The 13345-nt window shown below is 41.4% G+C and overlaps 1 protein-coding gene across 1 annotated transcript in view; it reads right to left on the bottom strand.

Annotated features, from left to right (window-relative positions):
• Positions 1–275: 275 nt before the first annotated feature.
• The window catches only part of clstn2a (calsyntenin 2a), a 150966-nt gene continuing 137896 nt past the window's right edge, over positions 276–13345 (bottom strand). The window contains exons 11-18 of the mRNA XM_070974154.1: positions 10589–10755; positions 9816–9964; positions 6661–6866; positions 6348–6515; positions 5934–6079; positions 4462–4582; positions 3476–3666; positions 276–3295 (exon numbers count right to left, since the gene is read on the bottom strand). Of these exons, the coding sequence (XP_070830255.1) occupies positions 3077–3295; positions 3476–3666; positions 4462–4582; positions 5934–6079; positions 6348–6515; positions 6661–6866; positions 9816–9964; positions 10589–10755 (1367 nt within the window). The 3' untranslated portion in view covers positions 276–3076. The remainder of the gene's footprint in view (positions 3296–3475; positions 3667–4461; positions 4583–5933; positions 6080–6347; positions 6516–6660; positions 6867–9815; positions 9965–10588; positions 10756–13345) is intronic.

Genomic DNA, 13345 nt, shown 5'->3' with positions numbered 1-13345 from the left:
GGAAACAAAATCTGACTTCTAGGACCTCTATAGCTAATTTACTAGCATGTTTGTTCAAACCAGACAAAAGCGGAAGTATAAAAACTATAATGTATGATTTCATGGGGGCTTATTTTGGGACCTCTTCGGGAGTCCCAAACTTCTGGTGTTCAAACAGCTGATTTCATATGTGCTGCAGATTGTTTGTGTAGCTTTAATAAAGGTTATGTATTGAGACCTCAGTTTGCAAATACACACACACACACACGTCTAGTGCACAAACAAGGAAGGCTGTGTAGAGTCTAAAACAAGTCTTTATTGGTCAATATACAGAAAGCAGTGGGATGACCACTAAAGAGAGAGAAATCCCAACCATTTTGTTTACAAAAGAAAAAGAAACAGATATATAAAATAACTGTCTTGAACATTTTTACAGGGTTTGTTTTTATATGTAAAAGAATCTTTTTCTCTTTAATCTTTTAGAAGCACAATATGACAAAGGGGGGTGAGGGAAACAAGGCAGTTGTTTCACAATGATGACATCACAATCACAGGTGCTTAAAGGCCAACAGAGGGAGGGGAAGGTGAACGGGAGACGTATCAGTTAAAGAGCTCGGGGGGAGTAATAGTCACTGAGACTGTCTGGACGTGGACAGGTGAGAGGTGATTTCTCTGAGTAGAAATGGGAATGCCAAAGAGATCGGTAGTTACTTTTCAATCATTTGAATGGAGGTGAAATTGTGGAATTACATTTTGTCTGAGCAAGCTTAATCCAGAATAACAAAATGGAATTAATATCAGTGAAGTTTCCACTTTTGCTTGTAGTTCTGATGAAGTTGTGCTGACTTCATGACACCAAGAAAAAAACATCACTCTGCTTCTTTTGCTTTGTGGCTCTGCACCTGACTTTAAAGGGGTACTCCGCCAATTTTACACACTGAGTTCACTTTACTTGTCAAAGAGAGCAGTCGAACAATGTCATCAGTGACTCTGGAGGAGCTTTGTCAACCACAGAAAATAACCCTGATGATGATGTAATGTTATCTTTGCTTGAATATGAGACATTAGACACTGCAGGCATAGAGTTCAAAATTCTTGGGACCAGCTTCTCAAAAAGTTTGTTTTAGACTAGTCTGTTGTGTTAGGCCAGTCTTAACTTTGCTCTCAGATGAGTCTCATGCAGTGGTTTTCATCCTGGGGGGCATAGAGCCACTGCAGGACCAGGGGAAAATTATGGAGTGAAATTGAGTTGAATAAATATGATTTATGTTGGGAAAATAAACAAACCAAAGTGTTGGCTAATGCCATCATGCTGAGCTTTAATTAACTTTCACTTTTTTAGTTGCTTACCCAGTTATTGTAAAATGAACTCTTTTTTTTGCCCCTCTGAAGGGGGCATAAGGTTTGAGAACCACCGGCCTAATGCAAGATGGACAATGTCAAAGAATAAAGACTTATTTTACCCTGAAAAGTTAGCCACCTTGCATCCATCGCTCAAAATTTAGAGCCAAGTTTCCATGGTAACAATCAGTGTCTCCTGCTAATTAGTGTCACAACGTGAAGAAAAGAGAATGAGGCTTGTAATTACTGGTTTGCTAATAATGCTGTGGTTTGACAAAGGTGCGCAGTCAGTCATGCTTTTAGTTTGAAAGTCTTAACTGACACAGAATTCAGAGCAAATTAGTTTTACTGAAGATAATCGAGAATGAGGCAGATTTATGCCCAGTATTCATTAAGATGTCAATCTGAAGTCTGACTGTCAGTTACTGTCAGTGCATCTTTGTGAAACTAGCCCCGGGTTATTTTCCACATACAGGTCTAAGAAGAGATGCTACTGAGTTGCATTATGGGAAGTTTTTGGAGTCTGATCCATATGAGGCTCTAAGTCAGTAAATTGTGGCTTCTGTTGCAATTTTGACCACATTTTCAAATGTGTCTCTCATAAGTTGTGCAAAACTAAATTGCTGGAGTACCCCTGTTTCTGTAGACTGATCTTCTATACTGGGCCCATAATTGCATAGAGGGCTCCCATTACTATGGAATTAAAAACAAAGCAAAGACCGGATAACCAGGAGCATACAGCAACATCATTTCATCTGCTGAAGAAAGAAAGATAACTGATCGAACCCCAACCAGCAAAGGCTACAACAGACCACAGAATCACTTCACTATGCTCATAATTCTGCTTTGTTTATAAATCAGAAAAAATGAGGAATGTTTATGGGCAGAGATAACACGATAACAGGACCTTGTTTCTCTTTAGTGTCCAGGCCACAGAACCACAGCACTGTGATGTATTTAGAGAAAGTCAGCACGGATCACACAGACCTCAGGGACAGAACGGTGTCTGGGTTGAGTTAAAGATGAGAACAGAGGATACACACCGAGTGACAGAACACCTATGTTATACCTACTGTATAGGCCAAACGAACTATATTAAAAGGTTTACAGATACATTAAATAATGAACGTGTATATGCATACATCTCGCTGCTAAACTTGTTAATAACCCATCACATTGCAGACAATCTGTTTAAAAAATAAACACAGAAAGTAATCTGAGGACACATGTAACTGCAAACATTAAATGCTGGGATAAAAGCCCACATTATCTTTGTGTCAGTGTAAGAAATGGAGATGTGTCACTATATTTAAGATCTGACTCATGTTTGTTGAGTTTGAATTACATTTTATCAGCACAGTTCCAGCTAATTGTGTACGTCCAATGAGAAGACTGTGCTTATTTGATATTCATCATATATTTTGCTTCTTTGTTGGCTGTGATGTGAATAGTAATGCACATACAACGTTTTCCAGCACTGTGGGACCACAGCTGATTCTGTACTTCTGACTTTGTCCAGCAGAGGGAGATGTTTCATTAAAAATGACAACATGGAAAGATCAGAAGTGTTTTTCCAGCAACAGATTGTAAATAATTTTGACAGATTTTGTTTCTGTGTGTGCGTGTAGAGAGCATGAAGGATGGTGTGTGTGTGTGTGTGTGTGTGTGCGTGTGTGTGTGTGGTAGTTGGAGAGAGGGTGATAGAGTGAGAGAGAGATGCACATGTTTGTATGTGCAGGTACATGTGCATGTGTGATTAGTACATCATGGAGGAACTGTCCCACTCTACTTTTCCCTTCTGCTTCCTCTCTTTCACCTCTTCTCTCTCGCCTTCTTCTTCCTCCTCCTCGTCTTCATCACTGTTGTCTGACTCAGCACTTGTCATTCCTCCCACCCGTTCCTCATCCTCTTCTTCCTCCTCCTCGTGTCCTTCTTCTTTTACCTCTTCATCATGCGCCTGAGCTCCTTTTATGTTCTAGAAGACAACAGGTAATTTAGTAAAGGTCACCCCCAGATCCCAGATCCAGTTTACAGAGAAAGCAATGCCACTGAGCTATTTGTAAGAAAATCATCTTCTATCCTCCAGTCAGCCCTTCTGTCTTTAGGTATACTGCAGGAATAAAACCCCAAAATTTAAATGTAAATGTCATCCAACCTCCATGGGGTTGACAGTGATCGTGAGTGCAGAGTTGTCCCAGTCGTCCTCAGGGTCTTTGCCCCCATCCTCATCGTCTCTGGACCCCTCCTGATGTGTGGCATGGATCCTGTACACGCCGATGACCACAATCACCACCAGGGCGGCGATACATACCACAATAACCACTGTGGCTGCTGGAGGTGCTGCTCCTGGGGGGAGAGAGGCAAAAGATTGCATGATACTATATTGAATTCGAACTAGAGTCTGTCTCATTTTGCTGTTGGCTGAGAACTGCCTCTCTTCTTGTCTCCCTGTTTTCATTCACCATTTGCTCTAAATTCACCTGTTTGTTTAAGCAATGGTTAAAAAAACTTTATATATACAGCTGAGTCTACTCATACATGGCTGCAGATCTTCAGCTGTTGGTGTTCAACTTTTGGCTTGAGCTAAATATTTTTAAGATATATGCTGCCTCCCTTCTGTGATTAATCCAGTCTTTATGACTCTTGTCTTATTTTTGTTGTCCTCACCATTGTTCTTTTCAGTTCTGACAACATTTTACCCTTGAATTTGATTGCTGAGGTCTGGAGACGTAGTAACTCAATTAAATAGAGCATTAAATCTCCAGTTTGATCGTCTTGTCGGAACTGCTTCAATGAAATGGAAATCAAGGGCACACAATTCTAGATGTCCGTTATTATCATCCACTGCAGTGTGAAAGTGGGTCTGAAACCAACTGCTGTACGGTAAGAACAGAACAGTAGGTCTGAGCTGAACCTGTAGGAAGGAAACACATGTATGTCTTTGTTTTCATTTCCAAATAATAGTCTGATTAACAAAAACGTTGCCCTGTTAGGCAGCAGGTGACAGAAAAGTCAGTGTTTTGTGTTGTTTCCTGACGGCTGGTATGAAAAAAGTAGAAGATAGACCAGTTTAAACATCATTCTGCTCCATCATTACAGCATCAAATATTCACCACAGAAAACATTTACATTTTAGCTTACCTGACATGTGTGAGTTGAGAGTGTGTATCATGAGTGGGTGATGAACGGGTCTCATGTACTGAGGCTGAGCAGCCATATGATTGACATGTCCCACCGGTGCTGAGTGGTGAAGAACACTGACCTACAGAGGCAGACAGACAACATTATCTTCAGGAAAATGAAGGTGGATGATAGGGTGGGGCGGTAATCCAGTAATAAGGTATCCCGCGGTATCTAAAAATAGCAATGGTATCAGTTTCATTACCGTCATTAAAAAAAAATGCTGCGCACATAGGTCTATAGGGGTCTAACATAATTGTAGCATCGTCATAACAAAAATGAAGTCAACTCTGTTCAACGTATCTGGTTGAATTTTTACTTGAGGAGAAGGTGACTGTGCAAAACTACATGCGAAGAACGAACCTGAGCAGTTTTACAGATGTTTTAACACAGGTACGTCCAGGCGCTCATTGAGGTGCATCTGGGCAGAGTACCGTTATCTCGTCCAAGCACACGGAGAAACTCCTCTGTTGAAAACTGTTTTTCAGCCATTTTCTGCTTGCTAACAGTAAAATAAGAATTTGGGCTGCTCAGCAGAGTCCTCTGTGAGCGCTCTGCTCATTCATGAGACGGATCGGTGAAACTAACTGTGTGGTTACGCCGGTCAACAGCTCAGTGACCCGCCCAAATTCACCATAGAAACACCAATGATGTTCCAGAAGGAAGTAAGCCCAGAGATAGGTTATTGCATGAAGAGCGCTCCCTCCACTCTAGAAACCCCCTCCTCTTTATGTAAGCAAGCAGGACCTTTGTGATTGATCTCAAACTAACCAGAGTCATAGGAGGAGACATTAGTAGCGTGTTTTTGGGCTGGAATATAACTTTTGACCACAAAACAGAACAAAACAAGGTAAGACATTCTTTATGATTTAGCAAAGTTTTTTTTCTGTTACTCTTTGGCTGCTAGCTCGCCGAGTTTTCGTCGCAAAGGCAGACATTTTCGTGTTTTCATTACATGCGCATATAATTTCGTGGGGTATCAATTATGTTTTGTTTGGGTGGCAATGCTTGGTAGAGGCTTTTAGCTGAGTTCCTCGCCGTCATTCTGGTATGCTACAAGTTCGGATTGGTGCCTCTTAGCGTGAGCATTGACCGTCTGAACTGTGTGCATGTCACGCTGCCCTGCAAAGTGATTTTTAATTAGTCACGGTAATACCGTATACCCCAGGGAAATTGTGGGGAAAGTTTGACGGTATCAAAATTTGGATACCGCCCAACTCTAGCGCATGATCATTTTTGCAACCACAGAATAAAACAAAATAAAAAAACAAATACGTTTTTGAACAATGAAGAATGCAAAAGAGCATGGGAAAGATTAAAAAAAAAAAAGCATATGGAGAAATGTCAGGGATTAGTTAAACAGTACAGGACATGAGGATGAGACAAGAGTGACAAAGAGTTGAAACGTGGCAATGAAAAGAAATCAGACTGACCTCTAAAGTGAACTCGTTGCTGGTGTAGCGTCCGTTGAGTTCAGAGCAGGTGAGTCTGAACCTTCTGTCAGACAGGGTGGCAGGTCGCCAGTTCCTGTAGCGCACCTGTCTCAGTGCCTGCTCATAGTGGGCCATGGAGTCCACGCCTTGTAACACACAGGAAACACATGTTATACCGCAGCCTAAAATATGTCATGAAGCGCTGTGTGTGAGTCTGGATCTGTACTAAGTTATGACAGGAGACTGCTTCTCTGACCTTTACAGCTGTCCTATTGTATACAGTGTGAATGTTCATCTTACTGCTGTATAAAGGGCAAGCCATTTTTAGCGACATTCTTTAAGATTTTAAGGTGAAAAGGTGGTGCATTTCTTCCCACACATCACCACTCTTCGCAGAGTGTTAGCCCCGCCTACCATAGATCGATATTCCAGAGGTGGAGTTGGTGGCGTCCAGGTGTTTTCCCAACAAAGCACTGTGATGTATCTCCAGACTCTCTCTCTCAGGATTCAGTTCCTCCCCAATTACCAGCACATCACAGTAGTCCAAGTTATGCATCACCTCCATCACACCTGGTCTGCGGGCTGACACCAAATGACAAAAATGAGTTATGTGCGCCTTAACAGCACCTCAGCAGGACTCTAAAACCACAGTTTCTGTCACATTAACTGAAACATTACTACAAGGCTGTCATGACGCGAGAACAACACAGGCAGCCTCTCCACTCACATCCACCGAAGCTGTCTCCCTTCATTACTGTGCTCGTGATGTGAAGCTCTTTGAAGGGTGCCACACCCAGTGGGCCCCGCAGGTCACCGGCAGGCCTGACGAGTCGATTAGATCCTGTAATGGTGATTCTCGGTTCGCTGGGTGGCAGGACCATCACTATCGCCTTGATGTCTGGAATGGAGAGACACGTGTCCTCCCCGAAACACCTGACAGACACACACACACACACACACACACACACACACACAGATGAAGACGAGAGGAGGGAGAGGTTACAGGGAGTGACAGTGCCAGCGTTACTGCTTCACTGCTGATTTGGCTTGATTTAACTGTATTGGTGTTGCTTTTCTATGTAGCTGTCACAAATAATGATCATGAAATGCAAAAATATTGTGTCATACTGTGAAACTGTGTTGACACACACATGAAAATTTTAAGTATTTCTCTATGAGATCAAATATTCATGATCAAATAAGTAACAATGTTACCATTTGTTTGGGAGTTTAACACTATAAACTAAAGTGCTTCATCAGGACTGTGTAGGTGTAGTTTGATAAGATTTGATTGACAGTGGCCTGGCGACATCACTGCCATTACATTTTATTTTTTAGCTGGCAGAAAATGTTCCTGTCGAACCAGATCACTCTCGGTAAGAACCTCACAGAGAAAATACCTGTACTTTTTCAGAACCTTCAGGTTTCATGAGGTCAGGCGCATGATGGCAGATTACTACTATTAAGGGTACCTGAATGCCAGAACAAGAAGGTAATAAACATTTAAATTGGAAAGAATGAAACATTCCCTAATGTTCCTCTTTTATGCTCCATGTTGTGTTCAGAAAATCAGCTGCAAATGAGAAATACTGCCCCAACCACGAGAAAATCATCCTCTAATTTGACTTGATCATTTTCAAAATTGTGCCCAAAGTGATGTTTGTCTTCAATTATGGACAGAAAATGTATTTGATGATGAGAGTGCAACTCCATGGATGCTGAAGTTATCGAGTATTCACTTTGGGATCTCCATTTACTCCAAGGTGTATATTTGGTAAAAAGCAATGGTTCATAGCTTTTCTCATGTCCTGGCATTCAGTTTTGTTTGTTCTGAGCTGTTTCAATATTATCTTCTCAAAATTGTGTCTAAGTGTAATAAATACCCATCTTTTCTAATCACCATATACGAGTCATAAAAGTACAGTTTAAATTCAAGTATCTTTACTATCGTATATATAAAGTGAAGCCTACCATAAAACTTTGAAGTGACAGCGATTAGCTATGACCTCAGCTCTCAGCCATACAGGAATAAATGTCCAAAAGGAAAAATAATCAATTTTAAAAAAAATCATTATACATAAAGAAGGACGTTATCGTAACCCTGTGGTGTTTAAAAATTCTAAATCCACTGACCCTGTGAATACTGGAGTGGCAATTATCAATGCTCCAGCTCTAAGTCAGGACTTTAGACACAAGGACAAGACAGGCAGCATTTAAACAACAACACCTTCAAGAAGAACTGAAAAAATATCATTGACGTGTAATGGGACTTCATCTTGTTGTCTTTGCCTCAGCTGCAAATTCAACATATCTGGTGAGGCAGATCTATCTGTCTTTATCTCGAAGGGAGTCATGAAGTGTTGTTCAGAATTAGTCAGCCTCCATTGCTGCTCCTCGAGCTCCACCCTCTTTATCGACCATCGCACGTCTCAGCTGATTTGACCTGCCTGCGTTCGCTGCTCAACAAATGAGCAGGTGCCGAATGTGTGTGGAGACGTATAAAGTATATGCTGTGAGACACATCACAACTCCACACACACAAACTCGCTTTGTACTTCTATCCTTGTCAGGACGCTCGTTGACATAATGCATTCCCGAACAGGCAAAATTGTCCCCCCTCCCAAGGACTAAGGTCTACACGTGCACACGCGCAGAATTTACAGAATTAGTTTGTGCACTCAACATGAAGCAACTTATTTGCAGTATTAACTAGTTTGTAAGCATTCTTCTCTGTCATTCTGTTGTTGAAGGTAAACTATGTATTGCGTTACTTTATGATTCACAGTTTTCAGGGTATGCAGTACACATACAAGGTTAAATCATGTGGTTCTGATTATGCAATGAGAGGAAAATGGAACAGAAAAGTTATGCTAGCAGAAATGTGAAAGGCTCAGCCATTTATTACCTGTCCATTAGATTTTCAGATCTCCTGTGTGTAAATGGAGAGTTTGAAAATGCCAGGGATGTCATTGAAAAGATTAGTATTAGTCCTTTGAATATTCATAGCAGGTATCAAGGAAATCCAGTCATTTTCAAGATATAGCGCTTTGGACGAAAGTCTTTTGATTTCCGAACAATGTGGTTGGCAGTCAAGATATTTTTGCTTTGGACAAATTTTGGACAAATAGACCGACTGACATCACCGTCCTTGGGATCTGCGGCTATTGGGCAAAGAAAAGTCAATTCAAATCAAATTATATCCAGAGATAGATACACAGAAGGACACTCAGAAAGACTGACAGAAAATGAAAGTCAGGAAGAATGAGACAGGAAATAACACAAAAAGCAAGGAAAACAGACGCCAGCAAGATGGTCTTTCCATTCACCAGAAGGCTTAATGTCCTTAATGGCCAGCTGGTCTGTTTGGTAATTTAATCGTTTTTACACTAATGATCCATCCTTTGCCATCCCACTGGGAGTTCTGTGGCTTAAAGACAAAGGCACACACGACACATCTGACAGAGCCTTCCTTTCATGCTTTAACCACCTTGCCCCTGGCTGTTTGTAACTTTTGCAACCATCTACGGGAATTCAGTTGACCAACTTCTTTTATGTGTTACGCATGTATCATTTCGCAATAGTGTTCTCCTGATAGTTACCTCACACTTTATTCAACAGCTGAGTAGGCCCCTCAGACAGACTACCTGCAAAATGTGCCTCCTTAGTGATCACTACCAAGATGTGTGTCCTCAGCCGAGGTGGTAAACAGAAAGGTCTGAGATGTGCTCATGAGTAAGGCCATAAACTCATCCAGCAGAGCTGCTCAGTGACAGCGACTGAACTGTGCAGTAAATGCCAAAATGTGCGGCTAAATAAATGCAAATCCGGATGTTAAAACAGTCAAGCCGTGAGTGAAAATGCATCAAGTGTATGTGCACTTACTGTACTGTGGTGGTGATGTGTAGCCGGCGGAGGCCTGGCGTGGGGAACTGGCGAGAGTTAATGTAGGAGACCTTTGTCATGGCTGTGTTGATGCTGTCCACGTCCTCTCCTTCCACCACCAGCACAGACTGCGCAGGGTTAAAGTGGAACTGGACACACAAACAATTTGTCCATCTGAGCAAATGATTCCTTTTGACAAAAAACATCAGCCTGAACAGTGTCTTACTTCTATATTATCACTAAGGCAATCTCAGAACTCACTGACAATCATCTGACAACAATTTAGCCTCTGGAGGCAACAGCCCATGTTTCAGGGTGAATATCTGGATAATGGATATCCGCTTCCGTGCACCAGTCCTTGTTTATAGTCTTAATTTAAAAAATGGACAACTTGACAGTTCAGCTAATCTATAATACAGATATCTGCATATAAATTCAGAGAACTTGAAATAAAAAGCTAAATCGTCATCAAACGATAGCCAAGATTGCATTTCAGCCATTCTGACTCTTTTGCTCTCCACGTGGACTATTTACCTGCACACGACCAAAGCCTGCTCAAATGTCATTGGTCAATACAACTCAGACCACAAACTGAAACCAAAACACTTCTGATATAAAATCTTACCTCTTGCCTTCAGTTGTTTGCGTTCATATGCAGACATCTGTTTATAAAAAGTACCCCAAAAGTGGTACGCTAAAAACTAAAAATGTGAAGTCTGTGTGTGTGTGTGTGTTTGCTGTATTTTGGAAACACCTCCATTATTTCCACACACCTTGATGTCCTTAGCGAGGCTTTCAAGGGAGTTAATATCAAGGCCTTCTTTGCAGGCCTGCAAACAGGAGATAACCTTCTGGGTTTCAATGCGGCCTGGTCGGATTGTCAGACCTGACAGGCTGCCATGGAAATACTGGGTGAACCTCGGGGTCGCGACCTCACCACCTAATGAGAGAGGAGAGAAAGGAAGAAATTCCACAGGCAGGGAAAGTGGAATGAAAAGTGAGATACGAGCGTTAAGGCAGAATTGGGAAGGACGAGAGGAGAAGTGACAAATGGGTCAAACAGGGCTATTGTCACAATGTCAGCCAATTCCTAGCCTCACATTTTCCTTGTCTGGGTTTTTCACCTGCCATGCACCAACTCTCCTGTCGTTTCAGACACTGCCACTCACACCTGGCCTGCAGTAACCCCTGCCTTCCCAACATTCCCCATCACCTGACCTCCCCTGCCCACCGCACTTTCTCATTAGCCAAGCACCATACTGTATGTACTGGCCCAATTCCATTCATTCCCCGCCAGATCGTCTGTTGTGCATCTGCCTTAGCACTCCAGCCATTTTCTGTGCCTGTTAAGACCCCCTGCCTGCCTTTTGATAAGGCTCTCTCGCCTGATCCTTGTTGTTATATGTTTGCCTCATCTGCCCAGCCTTATTTTGACTTTTGCCTGTTTTTGACCTCAAGTAAACTTGAACTTTTTCTTTTGCCGGCCTGGTCTCAGAGATGTGCTCTTGGGTTCAAACCTGTTTTTACTGAGCCTTTGCAGGGTAAAAGAGACAACAACATGTATTATGTATCTTTCCAAGGGAAAAGCACACACAGTTTGCTGAAAATAACATCTGTGAATCTGCTTCAGAAAAAGCTTACAGGACCCAGTGGATAGCAAGCTATGAAGAATTTAGCGGTTATTTTTCCCAAAGTTCACAATGGAGGTAAGAAAAGAAGTATGTAAAACAACTCTGACACTCGTTCAGACAGGGAATAAATGCAACGGAATCACATTGACACGGACATTGTGTTTTCAGTTTTCTAATGTCTAATGGAGTTTTCATTAGCAAGGCTGGAATGGTGAACTGTTTAGTATAGACGACAAAAGCATTTGTTTAATTGATAATAATGAACAACTTAACACCTGTAACTTCTAATTTAAAGAACTTTTACCATGCAGGAAATGCTTATAATCACATCTCTGTATTAAATATGCTATGGGAACTCATATGGTTGGATAAAGACAAAAAGCTACCTAAGAGCAGGTGTTATTACACAAACATATAAGTTAGTCGGCAAAACTCAAACAACTATGATATGACACTCTTGCAACACCTGGTACAACTGCAGATATTTTGACACTTCCTGTCAGCTTTATGCATTGAATTTGATGGATGAGTTTGACACATGTAATGCGTGCTTGGCCTGAAATGTTCTGCAACTGCCACAGAAAGTGGAGAGAGTGGGAAATACATCCTTTCATGCTAAATAAATGGAACCTCTAGTGCAAGCCAACACATTGGCACAGTCTGTGTGTGCGAGGTATCGCAGCACTGCAGTCTGTGGGGTCAGCTCCATCACAAATTCAGTCATGCCCTGGCATCTTATGTAGTAAAAGTTTTTCCATCCATAACACAAGATTTCGCCCTGTGGTGCAAGTCCACCACTTCTGATGAAGCCAATATTCATACTCTATGCTGTATCAGTCAATGGCAAATCTAAAAATGTCACAGAGGTGTAATATGAGCTGCTGGAAAGCAGTCTCGCTCTTGATATTGCACATTTACAGCTTCTTTAGGAAGATGCACTTTTGAAATCCAGATAATACACTACTACTGCCTGTCCTGTACTGTCCTGTGCTTTTCTGTTAACTGAAACATTTGAAAGGAGCTCCATCACTATAATAATGTTGGTATTGGTTTATAATAATGAAATCAAACAAAAACAACAACAAACAATAAATAAAATTATTATTACATTAACAATTATCTCCCTTTTACATTAAAAAACAATTTACTGTACTTACAATTTACTATGCAAACACAGAACAGTTGTGAAAATGCTAACACACTTAAAGGATACTTAAATAATTTAGTTTGTTAAAAACAAACAAGGAGAACTACGTGGTTATTTTTTGGTTTCCTGTTGAATAAGACAAAAATAAAGTTCTATAGTAAACTACAGCAAAAACCCACACAGTTTAAAAAGCACAGCTAGGAAACAACCTACATTGCACTTTGATTGACTTGTAATATTTCCCATTCATCACCAATACGCAGGCACGGTTTGTTTGTTTACATGTTTATTCCAGGTCCTTTGTCCAACATATTGGACAACAACGCGTCACTGTTTTCACTCCTGAACTAACAATTGTCAACCTGCTGCAGCAAAATTAAAACCCCTGCTGTCAGACTGAATATAGCTCTTCAAAGTGCTTGAACGCTGGATAAATAATTTTGCTGTATGAGGTTACTAACCCAACTCACCACGATGCAAGCTGGAGGTTTTCCTTGTACAGATCTATTCTGCGGAGCAAGGCTCAGGGGAACAGTGGACAGTAACAGCAGATATTATTCTGAACAGCAGCTACCAGCCAGCCAGCATGGGCTGGAGGCATCTACTCTCTCAGCTCTGTCAACGTGAATCACGCAGCAGTGTACACATGTAGAGCTGATCCTGTCACAGAGACAGCAAACAACTGCCTTCAGCATACAAGGCAACAGGAGAGTTACATTTTACATAGGTCGTCCAGGGCCACAATATTAACA

The sequence above is a fragment of the Chaetodon trifascialis genome, chromosome 11 (genome assembly GCF_039877785.1).
Source record: "Chaetodon trifascialis isolate fChaTrf1 chromosome 11, fChaTrf1.hap1, whole genome shotgun sequence".
Classification (NCBI taxonomy): domain Eukaryota; kingdom Metazoa; phylum Chordata; class Actinopteri; order Chaetodontiformes; family Chaetodontidae; genus Chaetodon; species Chaetodon trifascialis.
This window is presented reverse-complemented; position numbering and strand designations above follow the sequence as displayed.